The 18,930-nt window shown below is 39.2% G+C and overlaps 1 protein-coding gene across 4 annotated transcripts in view; it reads right to left on the bottom strand.

The window, feature by feature from the left end:
* The window catches only part of KCNT2 (potassium sodium-activated channel subfamily T member 2), a 150,670-nt gene extending 132,301 nt beyond the window's left edge, over positions 1-18,369 (bottom strand). For all 4 annotated transcript variants that reach the window (XM_084528514.1, XM_084528515.1, XM_084528516.1 and 1 more), the window contains exon 1: positions 18,137-18,369. In XM_084528514.1, coding sequence (XP_084384640.1) covers positions 18,137-18,231 — 95 coding nt within the window. In that variant the 5' untranslated portion in view covers positions 18,232-18,369. The remainder of the gene's footprint in view (positions 1-18,136) is intronic.
* Between the last annotated feature and the right edge of the window lie 561 nt (positions 18,370-18,930).

Raw genomic sequence — 18,930 nt, 5'->3', positions numbered from 1 at the left:
AAAAGCCTTCGCTTATTAAGAATTTATGACTAAATATAGAAAAAGAAACTTTCATGACATTAACTGTTAAGCAGTGGTTTTAGCATAATAAGTATTAAGAAGAAGTAGGACTGGAAAGGAAAAAGGAAAAATTCAATTGTTGTTTTTATAAGACTCTCATTCCATTCATTTGCAGGCATGTAAGCAAAATCCTGCACTATGTAGGGAGATTGCTGTTTACCTCACTGCGAACTAAGATTCCATCCTTGTATCTCCTAAGACAGAGAGCAGCTATAGCGCTGTGACTTATGTTCTGTTTTACATCTTTATTGTTTTTTAACAAGGAAATTATTCCATATTAGAAACTTTTCAATCTTGGGTCTTCTCATATTCTGCTGGCAAGATTTTTTTTTTTGTCACTAGAACAGGTTTTTTTTTCCTTCTAATAAGGAAAGGCAAAAGGTATGTGAACCATTTCAGAAAACTGGAGTGCTCCAAGGTAACTTTTTTTCCCTAATATTTACAATAAGGTCTATGTATTTATCTTTCCCTCCTGGTGCCTATGTGATTGAACTGAAAGGTCTAAAATTGCATTGTTAAAATTGGAAGTCTGAGAAATTGTTTGAAAGACAAGGGAAAGCTTAGGACATGTAGCTTAACACATGCACTTATAGAGCAGAGAGACCTATGGTTATCTTGCTCTCTGTGTTTTAAACATGCTGTCATCTAATCTACAAATCTCGTGACAGCTAAGGGAAAAGATGGCCTTCTGTTGTATGTCTTTGAGATACTGATTCAAATCATCTATAAATCCTTTCTGTAGCCTGGACTTCATATTTTGTCTGTTATCTCTTGCTTATTTCAGCACTCTACTCTCCAGCTCCAAAATGTTACCACAAAACCCACCAATGAATAACAGTTATAAAATAATGCTTTCATACCTCAGAGTGTTTTGAACTATATATTAAAATCACTAGTATAAAGAAGACAGTCGTGGTTAAAAATGAGCGTAAAATGTCTTCTCTTAAAAACGGTCTGGATTCTTATCATTAAAGAAGCCATGAAATAATGACCAGTTTGAGAAAATTTGTTGAGAAATAAATTCAGTATAGTTTCAGAGATTAAACTGGTCAATTGAGATTTTGGTTTTGTTTTCCTCAGAACTATTTTTTCTGCAATTCTGCATAGCTGAAAATAAAACATATTTTCAATAGAATAACTCTATTCCAGCTGACTGTGTTGAACTACTTGTCCTGCAGAAATGGAAAAATGTCCCACAACTATACTAACATACAATGTTAAATGGTTCCTACTCTGTTTATGGAGTCTGTTAGTATTTCAGCATTTATCCACCAATCTTACTTATATTACCATATTTAAGGTGAGATGATCAAATGCCAATGGAAAATTTTCTTTACCACTCTGTCTCTTCTCTGTCATGCCTTTGAAGATTAAAAAATATCAGTATGCTTATAATGAATTAACTTTAAAACACGTAATTATAGTATTTTGATTTATTCTGAAGATCAGTGTGACACTTTTCAATTTTTTAAATGTTTATCTGTGTAAATTCTTATCAAAATCTCACTAAGATTTAAGGCATTCTAGGTATGGTCAGAGCACAATGTAATGATTTAACAGTAGCTGAGTTTTGGTCATTAACATCACAAGAAAAGCTATGTAAACACCATCTTTAAATGCTAGCTCATCTCTGATGTCAGATATCCATTCTGATACAGCTTTTCAAAAAAAATAAAAAGTTATGTTTCAGTTTACTGTTTGACAATGTAAATGTCAGCCTGGTGCATTGAAATTAATGATTAAAGGAAATACTACGATACGAAGTATTTACAGTATACCTGAATTTCCCAGACTTGTGCTAGTCCATATTAGCCAGTTCACATTCTTTGTTCTCTTGCAAGCAGTAATAGTACTTGAAATGGGAGCTGATGGCAAAGGCTTACATTTAATCCAAGTGCTGCAATGTAGAGTTGCCATTTTGTTATCTGCCTGTTGTTAAGCACTGGACTGGATGAGTATTTATGTTTTTCAAAAGTGTACAAAGCATCTCCTTACAATACTGAATATTAACAAATTAACATTTTCAACATTTTGACTGATATACATAACTTATCTGGGAACTTCTCTATCCTCTAGAATGTTCTTAGACTGTCAAATGCTGGTCACTTCTTTACTGAGAGGGTTGTTAGGCATTGGAATGGGCTGCCCAGGGAAGTGGTGGAGTCACCATCCCTGGAGGTCTTTAAAAGACGTTTAGATGTAGAGCTTAGTGATATGGTTTAGTGGAGGACTTGTTAGTGTTAGGTCTCGATGATCTTTCGGTCTCTTCCAACCTACAAATTCTGATATTAAGATGTCACCTGAAATACTCTGTGTAAGACTTACAAGTATGCATTGGTAGCACTGCCATTTATAATATGTTGTTTAACTTATTACTTTAAAATTATTTTACTTTAAAAAAGAAGTGGGTGATTTTTCTTGCCATTTTCTCATAGCTGTCAGAACACTATTTGGCCAACTTTCTTCATGTAGATCCAGTGCTTTTACGGTATTTTGATGAATACTTGATACAAAGGGAATAAAATTCTGGGCAAAACTATATTCTAGAATACTAATATAGTATTTTACAGTCTTGCTACACAGATCAGAATTTGTATGAGTCTACTTAAACTTGGCAATCTGATGGATAGAACATTAGTGTTTCACTTCCACAAACTACAGATTCAACTCTAAATCTGTTGGAAGTGAAGCAGTGACTATGGGAGGAAGGAAGGCTGGCAAAGAGAAACTGAGTGGGTGTTTTGGGATTTTTCCATTTGTGCATAATTTCTAAGGAACAACACCATTTACAGGTTATCTATGTTAAGTTTTGCAATAGGGAATAAATGCTGAAACTTCTTTGCCCTATGATCTAGTAAAAAATTGTTAACAAACTTTTTGGAGTGTGAATCTAACTTGATCACAGAAGCAGAATAATACTTGAAAAAGATTTTTCAGCTTTGAAGAGATTAGGCTTCCAGTTAAAATCATACTTTGTGCTAATTATCATCAAACCACCATTCAATATAACATTTTTTTAATTCTGGTTTCTTTTGAGGAAAGGATTAAAATAGTCTCTTCAGTGTTAGTAAAAGTGATTGTGGAAATGTATTGACCAAGTTGTGTGGTAACATATACATAGTCCTTCTCGAATATAAATATCTCTAGTTAATTAATCTGATCATTCTTCACCTTCATATGAACTCCATTTACAAGGGTAAAGAATGCACAACAATTTGTTTTTTTTATAGCTATTTCTTGACTCTTATCATAGTCAGCAGTATTCCCAAAGGAGAAGTACCACTATTTAGTAAGTGTTCTTAAAATACAGTAATACTAGATTTATTATTTTTAGAATTTTTAAAACTAAAAATATTATTCCATTATTTCTTGACTTTATTCTAAAGATGTGCATTGATCACTGTCACAAAGCACACTGAAACAGAATAAGATTTACCTCAAAGCATTTAAGCTACATTTTTCTTCTGCAAACATTTTTTCTTTTGTATGCTACATTTTTCCTTCTACTAATAAAAGAAATACTAAATTAAGTAGGATGTAAAAATTGGACAGCCAGAGCAATACAATAAAACTGTAAATGTTTCATTCATTTTTGTACTCTAAACAATTTTCAAATTGTTTAGTTCCTTATTTATGTTAGTAGTATTTGTTGATTACAGTGTAAGAAATTATAACCATAGGAACTATGCCTGATATGCAAGTGATTTTTATATATATATATATTTTTTTAAGTTGACTTAGTCTGAAACTTCCCACAAATGCTTTAGCAAGCCTAGAATGAACTTATCTGAGATTCCATATATAGTTGAAGTGTTAAAAAGTTGGGGGGGAAAAAAATGATACTGCACATGCTTTTTACACATCCCCAGGACCGTGGTAGCCTTACAAAAAGAAGTGTGGGTTGTTTTTTTTTTTTTTTTTTTCCAAGATGGATATCCAAACAGTCCAGGCTTGCAATCTGGAAACACTTAAACGGTACCCCCAAAAGCTGTTGTAAGAATGCCAACAACTCTGAGAAGTAAATACAGGGATGGATATGAGATTATCTTCCTGTGCATGGTCTCCAGCAATCATGCATTTAACAGTTGCACAGAGGATAAATGTGTTTATTTAATAGATAAATATAATCTAGAAGTGTATTCGGGTAAAGGTTTAGAAAACAGGCATGAAATGAAAGCCTGATACCTGATGGTAGGTGTCTTGCCTGAAGTTTCCCCACTGAGGAAAGTCTTGCTCTGCCAGATCAACAGAAGAGCACATTTAGCACATGCTGATGAAACTTGCTAAAGTAATTATGCATTGATGCATATCTATCTTGATTTTCTAGAATGTAAAGGTGCTTTGACATCAATTTTACCAGATAGAGAATAAAATATGTTAAACTGCAAATATTACTTCATAAATCCTATATATATACACTACTGCAATATATCTAACAGTGGTCTTTCTTCCTTTCAAATGCAATTTACTGCACAGTACATTCGTTATATATGATTACTTTGTTATTTAATTGTAATACACTTTTAAATAGCTCATGAAGAAGTTGCAACGATTCAGGAACTTTGAATATATAATAGAACAGGTATTGTAAAGTCAGTATGTCTAAAATGTCACTTGTCTGATACTGTTCTTCACAGCAACAAGGTACATGTATAATCATGGATTTCACATAATTCTCATTCTTCTTAGTGAGCTGTAATATTTCCTGATTAAAGGGATTGTTTTGTTTTTCATTAGATTAAGAAAAACTTAAAATATTGTGAAAATATTTTACAAGTCTATTTGTCATCTTTATTCATGTTAAGTAGCACTTTCACAGCACTTCAAAGTTCATTGTGGTCTGGCTGGTAGAATTCTGTGCCCGGCATTTAATTTTTCCAACTTCCATAACATGCCTTAGGTCTGTTTACAAAATGAGTTAGCCAGGTGCCTTCAGAAAACTTGCTTACTCAATGTAAACTATTTTTTCTTCAACTGTGACTTCCCAAATGAATACAGAAATTTCATCATTTTCTGTCTTTGAGAGTCAATCTACTTAAAATCTTCTTAGTTAACTGTGTTGGTGAGATGGATTAGGAAAGGCATTGTTCCATCACCTTGTTTTGATGATGTATATAGATCTTAAGGCTAAGTAGTTAGCATTAGGTGGAATACATAGATACAATGACCAGAGATTTTTCAATTTATGAAATTAACTGATTGTATTAACATTAGGAGGTAATAACAAGTAACATCGTCAAATGTCTGAGTCAATAAAAGAAGGTATGGTAGTACTTCCAACTTTTCCTTCTCTGCAATATGATGCTTTCTGTTACTGTAAAGTGGCACTGCCATCCTAGAAAGGAATTTCTAAACCCACAGTTCACTGTAGCCTGATAGATAGCTCTACCTCCAGGTCATTCCCACCTTAGAGGAAGATGTTCACCTCATAACTTTGATAATGATGATTTTACAACAGCTCGTTTGTCTAAAATGATAATCGAAGATCCCTCCCAATAGCCTCGGAGCTGCTTACTCTGAAGCATTCTCAGTAGTCGGTCCTGTTCCTCCTAACATGCAACACTTTGCCAAGGTCACACTAAAAGAGTCTGAATGACCACCTGAATCAATCACAAAGACATAAAAATAGCATCGCTGAGTTTTTGTTACCAGTAAACTGCCACAATTAATAGAATTATATGAATTTATAATGCCAGTAGACATTCAACTTACTTTGATTTGTTGTTTTTCTTAAGGATTGAGATCTGTGAACTGCCAAATAAGAGGAAAAATGGGAAGTAAAAACTAATCAAGTCTTTAAAATTTGGTGCACTTTAAATGTGATTTTTTTAATCATTTTTAGCTCAATTGTAATTTTCATGCAATCTGATGTCAGTCTCAGTACAAAAACAAATGATCATTTGGGTCACTGTTTGAATAAATTATATAAATTAATTTTTCAGTATCAATCAGATACCGGATATCTGGAACTTCACTTGTGAAATAAATTTTACTCTTATGATATTCTTGGGTGTTGAAAAATGCACTTAGAGTTTGATAGTCTTTATAAAAACTGGTCAGCTAATCAGAATCTACACATTACAGAATATTTTGATATGCTGTGTGTTTGTCTTTTTTGAATTTCTACTCAAAGAACACAACAGTAATTAAAAATGGACAGTATCTACAAAAATACCTTTTAAATAATCGTTTATTAAAATTATTAAACCACTTTGAACAAGTGATAAAATGCAAGTACACAGTGAAAACATAGCTTGCTTTTCAAAAAGGGTACATTCAGATAAATATAGAGCCTAGCCTTTAGACCATCTCTGCAATAGCTGTCTGTGCTTGATGATGAGAGTTACAGGGCAATAGTGATAAATGACTGGGTCCCTTAGTTTATTTTGAATTTGATGGGAAGATGGAAAACTAAATTCCCTTCCAGAGTCAGGGAATGTTGTTTATTAACAGGTGCTGTTGCATAACAAACAAATATAACCACAATTTTCCATTTGCAACTCAGCTTGGTTTTTTTCCTTTTGTATTTGTTTCAGATTTGGTTTGTTAACTCTGCTTTTCTCTGTGCTGAAGTCTTCTCTAGTCGCAATGGGAAGAGAAAAGAAAGCTAGTAAAAACATAAAATCCCTAAAAGAGTTTTGGCTATTTAGAAGGATAAGAGTGTGGCTATTTTGTAGTGTTTACTCCTTATTAAGGATTCTAAAAACACTATATTTTGAAGGAGCTCTGTAACTTAAAGATACTTGATGTACAGTAAATGCTACTAAGTTCAACATTGAAAAGCTAAAGTACAAACTCTTGTTTGCAAAATGTCAAGGTAGTTAGACTCAGGTTACAGAATCTAGGAAACCGGGCAGGACTTTCCTGGCAGAGCTAATCCATAGCTAGGACTGTTGCTCAAATCTTGTAAATCGCCCTGTCAGGTGTACGATCCTTGTCCTAGCTGTTAGATATGGACTTATTAATGGCAAAAGAAAGTGGCAGACTTGTAAGACCTAGGCAGAGGTTTTAGGCAAAGTTCTTTTCTTAACTCAGTATCTTGCCCCTGCACTGGTCTCAACCTAATTCCTTCCTCCCTCCTTGCTCCCCCATATCCACCATGGCTATCAAGTCAGGCACAAGGATGTCAGACTTAGAAAGTGCTGTATTTTGTGGTGAAAAGTTGGTAACAGACATCTCTGTGAGAGGAGGCAGGATTTGTCCCTCAAGAGATACTTCTTACTAAATAATATCACTGTTTTATCTGTGAGTATAAACACTGGTTTTGTCTCTTAATGACTGTTTCTGTTTTACTGCTGCTTCCCACCAGGAAGTTGACTGCTAACATAATTAGCAGATGATTTCATGGGGGAGGCTGAAATCTTTAACAGCTGTTTTAAGGCACTCTGTAACAAATCTTCTCCAGTGCTGAACACCTAAAGTAGTTGAAGGATGTTCTTTAAAACAACACAGATCATGGGACCAATGGGTAAAGACATATGGGAAGGACTTACTTAACATGCTCAGTTAGTTGAGAGGAGAGAGGGAAAAAAAAAATAAAATAAAACAAACAAACAAAAAAGGAGGAATCCCATTTTAAAGTATTTAGTGGATTAGTATGAGTTCTTGTGTGGACTAAATGTACCACAGAAATCAGTACAAAAGATCAACATTACTAGTGCAGTCTAGAAACTGGATGTGTAGCACTGAGATGCCTAGCAGAATTATCATATAATAAAAATATTTTAAAACTGGACATTTCATATGCTTCAAGTGATCTATTTCTTTGTTACAGGATAAAAGGGAGACAATAGGAACCAGTGTTTTTTACCACTTCTTGTAGAAGAGTCATTCTGAGAGTAATGCACAGTGCAGCACAGAAGTTTACCATTATAAATAATCATAATCATTGGCTGTGATAGAATAATAATCATAAAATTAAGAGAGAAACCATTTGGGAAGAAACTGCTTCAGTTCCCCAAGGAATACTATAGTGTCTGCCAGATGTAAAGTAGCATGTATCAAGTTCTAGATGGAAAAATAAGAGCTTTAGAGTATTAAGTGTATAATTAAGTAATGATTGAAGTACCAAGCACATTTACAAATGGTGCACCATCTTGTCCCAGAGGAAGACTACTTGATCTGTCAGAGTTCTGAAGCTGCGACACTTGAAGCTTTTCTGCACAAGAAAATTCTGCTGGGGCACACCACCAAAGTCTTCTAAGAAAAGATACGGATTTAAAAATACTGAAGTGTTCCTCCTCTTTTTATGTCTTTCTCCCAATTCTCATTTCTGGTAGTTTAAGTAGACTACAGAAAAAGTGGTTTTTTTGCTTTCACTGCTGTCATAAGAATGATGTCAGAACAGAAATTACCTTGAGGCTGACAGAATTGTTTCCTCATCTCCCTCTTCCTCCCTTCCACACAAAGAAATGCATTCCCCTTTTTATCTACAAAAGGGACCTAATCCTACATAAGTTTAGAAGGAAGGTGAATTCTGAGATACATTAAGAACTTATGCATGTGAGACTCCACTCCTACACTTGCCATGTAAGTATAAACTTGGACTTTCAAGTGTGGCTGATGCAGTGGCTTTACAAATGCTATCATTTCTTTTTTTTTTTTTTTTTAATTTAGGTGGTGCTGCACAGTGGGAAAGGGGTTGGCCTGTACATACAGCAATTTTTTCAGGTTTTAGGGCAACTGAAGTTTTCCAGCTACTACTGTGTAGAGTCTCACTGCAGATACTATGAAAACACTTAGTTTTTCAGTGAATTAATTAGACCGTCAGGATCTTCACAGAATCACAGAATTTCTAGGTTGGAAGAGACCTCAAGATCATAAAGTCCAACCTCTGACCTAACGCTAACAAGTCCTCCACTAAACCATATCCCTAAGCTCTACATCTAAACGTCTTTTGAAGACTTCCAGGGATGGTGACTCCACCACTTCCCTGGGCAGCCTGTTCCAATGTCTAACAACCCTTTCGGTAAAGAAGTTCTTCCTAACATCCAACCTAAAACTCCCCTGGCTCAACTTAAGCCCATTCCCCCTCATCCTGTCACCAGGCACATGGGAGAACAGACCAACCCCTGCCTCGCTACAGCCTCCTTAGAGGTACCTGTAGAGAGTGATAAGGTCGCCCCTGAGCCTCCTCTTCTCCAGGCTGAACAAGCCCAGCTCCCTCAGCCGCTCCTCGTAGGACTTGTTCACAAGGCCCCTCAACAGCTTTGTTGCCCTTCTCTGGACTCGCTCGAGCATCTCGATGTCCTTCTTGTAGTGAGGGGCCCAAAACTGAACACAGTACTCGAGGTGCGGCCTCACCAGAGCCGAGTACAGGGGGACGATCACCTCCCTAGCCCTGCTGGCCATACTGTTTCTGATACAAGCCAGGATGCTGTTGGCCTTCTTGGCCACCTGAGCACACTGCTGGCTCATATTCAGCCAACTATCCACCATCACTCCCAGGTCCTTCTCTGCCTGGCAGCTCTCCAACCATTCCTCTCCCAGCCTGTAGCTCTGCTTGGGGTTATTGCACCCCAGGTGCAGGACCCTGCACTTGGCCTTGTTGAACTTCATGCAGTTGACCTCAGCCCATCGGTGCAGCCTATCCAGATCCTCCTGCAGAGCTTTCCTACCCTCAAGCAGATCGACACACGCACCTAACTTGGTGTCATCTGCAAACTTACTGAGGGTGCACTCGATGCCCTCGTCCAGATCATTGATGAAGATATTAAAGAGGACCGGCCCCAGCACCGAGCCCTGGGGATGCCACTAGTGACTGGCCTCCGACTGGACTTGGCTCCATTCACCACGACTCTTTGGGCCCGGCTATCCAGCCAGTTTCTAACCCAACGAACAGTGCGCCAGTCCAAGCCAAGAGCAGCCAGTTTCTTGAGGAGAATGCTGTGGGAGACGGTGTCAAAAGCCTTGCTGAAGTCAAGGTAGACCACATCCACAGCCTTTCCCTTGTCCACCCAGCGCGTCACTTTGTCATAGAAGGAGATCAGGTTCGTCAAGCAGGATCTGCCTTTCATAAACCCATGCTGACTGGGCCTGATCGCCTGCTTGCCCTGCAAGTGCTGTGTGATGACTCTCAGGAGGATCTGCTCCATGAGCTTCCCTGGCACTGAGGTCAAACTGACAGGCCTGTAGTTTCCTGGGTCAGTCCTCCGGCCCTTCTTGTAGATGGGCGTCACATTTGCTAGCCGCCAGTCAACTGGGACCACCCCCGATAGCCAGGACTGCTGATAAATGATGGATAGTGGCTTGGCCAGCTCCTCTGCCAGTTCTCTCAGTACCCTTGGGTGGATCCCATCCGGCCCCATCGACTTGTGCACATCCAAGTGCCGTAGCAGGTCACCAACCAGTTCTTCATGGATAGTGAGGGCCACATCCTGCTCCCCATCCCCTTCCACCAGCTCAGGGTACTGAGTATCCAGAGAACAACTGGTATTGCCGCTAAAGACTGAGGTGAAGAAGGCATTGAGCACCCCCGCCTTTTCCTCATCTCCTGTAACTAAGTTTCCCCCCGCATCCAGTAAAGGATGGAGATTCTCCTTAGTCCTCCTTTTTGTGTTGATGTATTTATAGAAACATTTTTTGTTATCTTTAACGGCAGTAGCCAGATTGAGCTCCAGATGAGCTTTGGCCTTCCTAATTTTGTCCCTGCACAGCCTCACAACATCCTTATAGTCCTCCCTAGTGGCCTGCCCACTTTTCCAAAGATTATAAACCCTCTTTTTTCTCCTAAGCTCAAGCCACAATTCCCTGTTCAGCCAGGCTGGTCTTCTTCCCCGCCAGCTTGTCTTTGGGCACGTGGGGACAGACCGTTCCTGCGCCATTAATATTTCCCTCTTGAAGAGCGCCCAGCCTTCCTGGACCCCTCTGCCCTTCAAAACCGCCTCCCAAGGGACTCCACCAACTAGTGTCCTGAGCAGCTCAAAGTCAGCCCTCTGAAAGTCCAATACAGCGGTTTTACTGGTCCCCTTCCTGGCCTCGCCAAGAATAGTGAACTCCACCATTTCGTGGTCACTCTGCCCAAGACAGCTCCTGACAACCACATCCTCCACCAGTCCTTCTCTGTTTGTGAAGAGAAGGTCTAGCGGGGCACCACCCCTGGTAGGTTCACTAACCAGCTGCGTCAGGAAGCTATCTTCCACGCTCTCCAGAAACCTCCTAGACCGCTTCCTCTGGGCTGTGTTGTGCTTCCAGGATATGTCAGGGAAGTTGAAGTCCCCCACGAGAACCAGCGCTGAAGATTTCGCAACTTCTGTCAGCTGCCTGTAGAATTCCTCATCCGTCTCCTCATCCTGGTTCAGTGGTCTATAGCAGACCCCGACCAGGACACTAGCCTTGTTGTCCCTGCCGATCCTGAGCAGTTTCAATCACAATCAAGCTTCTAAAATAGAACTTAGGCTTCTAAATCGTTTAATTTACTTTGAAAATTTACTTATGAGGATAATTCAAGATAAATTTGGCAATATTTGCTGAAGTCCTCTTAATTTGTAGCTTCGAGCTTAGGGATATGGTTTAGTGGGGACTGCTAGCGTTAGGTCAGAGGTTGGACTTTATGATCTTGAGGTCTCTTCCAACCTAGAAATTCTGTGATTCTGTGATTCTGTTAAATAAAGAACTCATAAAAGTTAAATCGATGTCAAAATGACAGAAGTATTTCTTAAAGGAAAGAGGAGGATTATTTTGAAGAAAACAATAGAACCTTCTTTTGAGGAAATTATAATAGAATTTTTGTGTGAGTTGAATCTAGACTCAGATATTTTAAATCATTTGATTCAGAAATGTGTGGGCTTTTTATCCCCTTTTAGTTTAGCAATTTCAGGTGATTTCCAAAACGAAAGTCAAAGGGAGGGCTTTACTCAGTAATTCACACTGACAAATGACTGTTAAAGTGCCTTCTGAGACTTACAGTAGGGAGTTGTTCCTTGAAAGTCACCAGTCAACATGACAGCCAGCAGCATACAATTGTCCAAGTGATGTGTGGAGGTGTTCTGTATTATCTGAATCTTTCCTTCCAAGATAGGTGGTAATGCTCATTAAGTAGTAAGCATATCAGAAGGGAAAACTAATTTTAATTTAATCCATTAAGTAGCCACTATAAGAATAGTTCTTGCACAAAGGTAACATTTAGTTCTATAGTTTCATCATGAACTGCAGCAAAATTACTCAAATCTTTACCTTGATATAGGAGCAGTATTTGAAACACATTCCCAGTACCAGCTAATGTCTCTTGTTACTTATGTATCAAAATGAGAAGAATACAGATTTGAGAAATGTAAATTTTTGTTCCATGACTGTGAAATTGTAAATACAGCATATGGAAAAGTTATGAAATCCAATGCTTTGAGGGTGGGAGCTGGAAAATGTATCAGGGTTTAGTGTTTTTTTTTGTTTTGTTTTTGTTTTGTTTTGTTTTGTTTTTTTGTTGTTGTTCTTTAATTTTTATCTTTGTGATTTTGCAGTGGCACAATAATGGTGATTCTTCCTAGAACATATTGCCTCTGTATACCACCTTGAACTCCAAAAAGTGGTAGAATTAAATGGTAGTATAAAGCAGATATGACTGTACAATCATGTGTAGGATTGCATATACAATCTATTAATATGACAGACTATTAATTCACCAATTCAATGCTGTAATATGTACTTGATGGTGTTGAATATTGCTAGAAATATTCAGCATTGATAAAATTTACCTTGGTGTGCAAGATCCAAAGAAAGCCCAACATATTGCTGAATCTTACATAAACCCAAAGTGTAAAAGATATTTAAAACCTAAAATGCTACATATGCTTCTATGAGGTCAATACAATGAATCTCATTCTGCACATCTTAAAAACATCCATATGCTTCTCTTTTTCTATCTGTAAAATATTGTGGGAAAATAATTTTTCCAATAAATTAAAGCTCTTTAACAGATACATATTTTTTTTAAGGACTCCGGGACAAAATACACTTATTGCCTACATTTATGGCTATATTGTATATTTGAGAAAGGAAGACACCAGGCATTAGCAAGTCTGTGAGTTATAAATGGATCTCCCTGTAATGCAGCCACCATATATGCATAATCTGAGTGTGTGACTGTGCAGGAAATACAGGAGAAGAGAAAGACGGATCTAGCAGCACAAATGGGAGAAATGGCACATAATGTTCAAGCGTAGCAGTTACTTCAAACCATGACCCACTCCAGGTATGTCTTTACCAGTGAGTTAACATGCCCATGCACTGACATTAAATTGCACAAAACATTCTACATACACACCGGAAAACTGTTTCAGCCTCCAGAATTGGGTGACTGCCTGCAACCTGCCTTCTAGGAGTGTTTCCTTGGACACTCCAACTGCTGAATCACTTATGGGTGCTGTTCAACAGCTGGCCAAAGCATACAGCAGAAAATTTAAAGAGGTCACTAGTATAAGCAGTCATTCTTCGATGGTGGGGAACATTCTAGAATTGCTTGAATTTACTGAACTAAAACAAATGCAGCATCATAACTTTATAAGCTTCTGAAGAATGGACTAGAAGTACACAAACAGTTTAAGAAACATGAGGTAAATTTGACTCTTCAAGATACTTAAGCACTGAGTTATTTACAGAAAGTAGGCACTCCTATCAGCAGAATTTAAATGTTTGGGTTTTTATTTTTTTATTTTTAAGTTAGAATTTTTAAGTCTCTAGTATCTTCTTGTTTGGCTTTTTTAAAGTATATAATGACTATATATTTACACAGGTACATGACACAAGAAAACACATTTTGTTTTCTAAACAGCTCTTTCCAAAGTTGACACAGGAACCTAAAATAAATATCTTCTTTTCTGCCCTTTTCTGAAGCAAGTTATTTACCAGATTTTAAACATATCAGGTCTTCACTTAGTAGGATATTTTCTATTTTTATTTGTGTAGCTCTTCAACACAGCTGGTAAGACTAAGAATTGACTATCAGTAGGTTTATGAAAACTGAAACATTTTATTATGTAATTTACTGTTATAATTGCACTTCAGTGAAACCTCACTGAGTTAGTGGGTAAATAACTGTTGTGCTAACCACTGAGTTAACCCTTTACTCCTGCTTCCTTCCCAAGCACCCAAACTGAAAGACAATCTGCATTATGACAGTTAAGAAAAACATCTCAGTGTATTTAATAAATCAAACCATTTAGTTTCAGATATTTTCAACAGTGAAAGTAAAATATGAGCTTCACAAAGGGATATTAGTGATATTTACAAAATTAGTGAAAAAGTCAATCATTCAGTCTTTTCATTACCCTTAGTCCAATGGCCGGAATATTTATAAGGCCAGATGAAACCTGGTATGCTACCCTACCTGCTGCAGAAATAGCCCACATGGCACACCCATACTTTAGCTACTGGGCCGATCTTTTACCTGTTCTCCTGCAGAAAAAATTCATGTTGATCTAGGCAATATTTAAATATTTTTCATAGTGACAGGAACATGAATGCCTCAACTTGTAAAATAAAAAACTAACCACAATGATTTGAGTAATGTTTTTCATATAAAATGTGAATAGCTTAATATGAAAAGATTGCCTCAGAATAGTCCAGGAATTTAACATTATTGAATTAACATCATCTAATTGTACCAGGTTAAATGGTAGATGTTGGTGAAAGTTTAAGCTATAAATCAGAAAGAGATAATTTGTGATTCCTGTGTGCTGTAAGCATCATCTTTACCTCCAAGGTTTTCAAAGGGAGCTAGGTCCTTTGAAAATCTAGCCCTTAAAAACAAAACTGGTCTTAACATACTTCCCGCCACCCCCCCCACCCCCCCCCCCCAGGAAAAACTACTCAGAAAATTCAAGAATGTTGATTGTTTTAAATAGTTTATGTATTTGCCAAAGGCTTGCTGTGTTTTTGTTCACAAAGAAACTTCTTTTATGGAAAAGAGTATACAACACAATTTGATAGTTTGTGGAATACGACCGCCCAGAACCCATCTGCTACTGAGGCCAACTGCAACATTTATTAGGAATTATGCCATGCAAGTGTAGTTACCTTTATTCTGAGAGAGAAATGCAAAAGTAGTAAAATGGATGTTACCTTATTGGGGAAGGATGGGTAAGAAACGGACAATGAAAGACACCAAAAAAAAGAAAAACCTAAATGAAGCTCCACCATGGAGAGAAAAGGAAAATTATAAAACTGCCTGCAACCAGGCACAGATCTAAGAATAGTTTCCTGAATCAGGATTCTATTACATTCAGCTAAGAACAACTCTATGTTTGTATCTTATAAATGAACAGGATCCTTCAAAATAAAGAGCTGATCAAACCCTGCTCCTAAAAAAACATAACCTGTAAGGTTTCAAAACTGGACACTATGCTTATGTTGAAAATATATCTTCCAGAAAAAAAAAAAAAAAAAGACCTACATCATTCCAATCATATTTATTATTAAGTAGTACCATATGAATTTCTGGAAAACTATTCCTTTGAAACTGAGATTCGGTGGTACAGAACCCTGGCTGGTTTTGTGGCAGGCAGATCAGAGGAATGATTGCATCTCCTCTCCACTTTGAAGAATCAACAGGCATCTACAAGCACAGAGATGGCATGTATGCCCCTCAGCCAGCAAAGAGTGAACATCTTTCTAGAAAGGGAGAGAGGAAGGAGAAAAGAGAGACCTCCAGGATGAACAGACAAGAAACAGAGGGTTTCAGCTGGTAACAGACCTGAAATTCACAGACCACAGATGGAAAACAGTCGATGTAAATCTGAGTGCAGGAGCTGAAAGCAACTGGAAGTATGAAGTTGCAGTGAACTGGAAGTGTGCAGAAAATTATTTCCAGGATCTTAATCGAGGGCAAGTAACCTCCCAAAATGAACTATCTTGATCACTTGCTATTGTGTGGCCATATTTTAAGGCTGCTTCAATTGTATTATAATGTTAGGGTATTCTATTCATAGTCAACGTCCATTCAGCTGAAGAGAGTGCAAGCAACACCTTTGGCAATATCTGTATTACACATTAATTAGAAGATAGCACTAGAAACATAATTCACCAAAACCAAACTCAGACCATTTGTTTAAGGTTGCAAAGAAAAAGAATAATATAAAATAAAGGCATACTTGTGATATTGCTCCTTTGACTAATTATTACAAAGTAACAATTTATCTTAGGGTCCCCACAGGTTTGTTGTCTCTTTCATTAAACATTTCATGAAAGTAGGTGTAATATTTGAAATATTCCATTTGACAGTATTTCTGCGCAGAGTATGCTTTTCATACTAGTAGCAAAATAACATGGCATGGAGTAACATGTTAGTATTAGAAGAGATCCTTGAATACAGAAATACAAGAATCTCAACAGAATCCTATAGTAAGGTGGACAAACAAACTCAAATTTCTTTTTTTTTTAAGAATGGACTTTGTTCAGTTAACAGAAAACTAGCATCAGAAAAGACTGCTATGGTAACTTGCAGAGCTGGAAGAGAGGAGTGCTGCTATGACAGCCTCATGTAAAGTGGGATCCTGTTTGTGTTGTGGGGAAACAACTGTGCAGCCTACCCCCACACCGCAGCTGTGCCTAGCCCTGGCAGAGGACAACACCTGAAGATCTGGAAAGCCATTTCTGCTAGCCATTTGCAGTCCCAGGTTCTTATTTTGTGGTTCATATTTTTTATTTCTATATGTGTCCAGAGATCTTCCTTACATTGCTTGAATGAATATCAACAAAATAACTAGAAGTAACTATTCATTTTCCACTAGTCCTTAGGCATAATTTTCCATCTATAATTATGCTCTGTAATACTGTCATGCTATAACTCCACTATCAATGTTTTCCAAGGCCTATTTCTATATATTTCATCAAGCAGACACAGACTTGAAATTGAAATTTCTATATCTAAAGAGGTGCTGTGGTTTGTGCAGGTGCTTATGCACTATTTTCTACTGAGACCAGGCAACACTTCCTCCATAGAACGTAACTTTATAAAGTTTAGGAAAGTCAAACAACTGGTATCAGGGAAGTACTTGGCAGAAGTTTGACCTAGAGCTGGCAAAAGTATTGTCATGGAGTGGTCCAAAGAGAAAATGTATAGAGAATATTTTGTTTATTTTAGCCATCGAAATCCTAGCTGGTAAAATAAGAAAAGTTGTGTTTTTTATTTTCTTATGCCAGTGGAAAGTAAAATGTAGGTATAAGTTGCCAAGATCCACATTTTCTAAAATCTCAAAGAATACTGTCATCAGAAATTGTGAACACTGAATATACCTATGGTTTAATTAATATTTTAAATATAAAACCATGCTTTGATAAACATCTCGGCAGTGTGTTAAACTAATGCAACACACTTACAACGCCATCATTTCCAATCAACAGCATTCATTTTTGTGATCATCTTAAGACATCATTCACCATTTCAAAACTGTCTTAATACACCTAATTTAGTTTTTCAACGTATACCATGTTCCCATAAACAGAGCTAACACCAAGTTCCGTATTTGCATGATTACCAGGGAGAATCCATCTTTCTTAGGAATGTGGCTACAATCTGAAAACGGTTAGATTAGCATTAAATTCAAAGTTTCTGGCTGCTGAGTTAAAGCATGACTCATTCTGGCTATATAAAAGTATTGGATTAAAATCGATCCAGCATGCCGCTGTATACGAGCAGACAATTTTGTTTCCCTGTCATTTAACCATAATAAATTGCCCGTGCAAAGTGGTTCTCGCACGCAATTTTGCCAGGTTGGATCGTGTAGCAGCTTCCCGACACGCGGGGATGGGATGCGTGGTCAAGCCGCGGCACAGCCCTCCTGCTGCCCCTGAGTTCTGCATCGCGCCTTGCAATTAACCAAACACCGCCGTCTGTTCTTGTTTCTTCTAACGGCGTTAGCTGATTTTCTTAGTAAAGGGAATAATTCATAAATCGGCGAGCGGTGGCTACGCCTCAGCCTAAGAGCTAGCACAAGAAGCGTGCCAATCGGCCACCCCGGGCGTTTTAACACGCGCAGCCCCCGCCGAGGGGCGGTGAGGTGGCTGCCTCCCCTCAGCGCCCGGCCGCGGCAGCCCCCTCACGCACCGCGGGGCAGGCGGGGTCCTGCCACCCCCCTCTCACCTGTCGTCGCTCTGCCAGCCCTGCTCGCCCAGCAGCAGGTCCCGAAAGCGGTACCGCGGCGGCAGCGGGGGCACCTCGCTGTCCAGGTCCACCATCCTGCCTGGAGGAGGAGGAGGAGGAGGAGGAGGAGGAGGAGGTGGCGAAGCGGCGCTCCCCGGCGTCCCCCCTCAGCCGCCGAGCCGGGGGGGCGCCGCGCCGTCCCTCCGCGGGTGACGGTCGCCGGGGGCGGCGGTGGGGCGGCCTCGGCGGCGCGCACCCACCCACCCACCCAGGCAGCCCTGGCGAGCACGCGCGCCGCCCGCCGCCGTTGACAACAAAGGAGCTGCCCGCCGCCATGCAAATGTCGTTCGGAGCCGCCGCCGCCGGGCCAGCCAATGGGGTGGGCGCTGATTAGCATATTCAAGCAGAAGGGCGGGGATTTCTGCACTGCCGGCCAATGGGAGGCGCCCCGCTGGCACGAGGGGCAGGGGCTGAGCGGGCCCTGCTGCGGGGGGCTGAGCCCCCGCTGGTTGCACCTGGGGGTGCCCCGGTGTAGGACCCACGCCAGGGATGCAACGCCAGTATAAACCCTGGGGGCCGCGTGTTTGGGTTTGTTCCTTTGGTTTTGGCTGCTCCGGCTGTAGGGAGCGTCTGCGCAGCCCCGCGTTACTGACAGCTGTTCAGCCGAGCCCGCTGTCCCCTACCTTTGTCCCCTGCCCACCTGTAGTCCCTTGGGTTAAAGCACGGCTCTGGGAAATGGCTCGTCCTGCTTCGTGCCAGCTCTCTGAAGCCACACGTGCAGATGCGGTAAGCCA

The sequence above is a fragment of the Aythya ferina genome (assembly GCF_964211825.1).
Source record: "Aythya ferina genome assembly, chromosome: 8".
Classification (NCBI taxonomy): Eukaryota; Metazoa; Chordata; class Aves; order Anseriformes; family Anatidae; genus Aythya; species Aythya ferina.
Note: the sequence above shows the minus strand (reverse complement) of the source record. Positions and strands in the feature narration are given on the sequence as shown.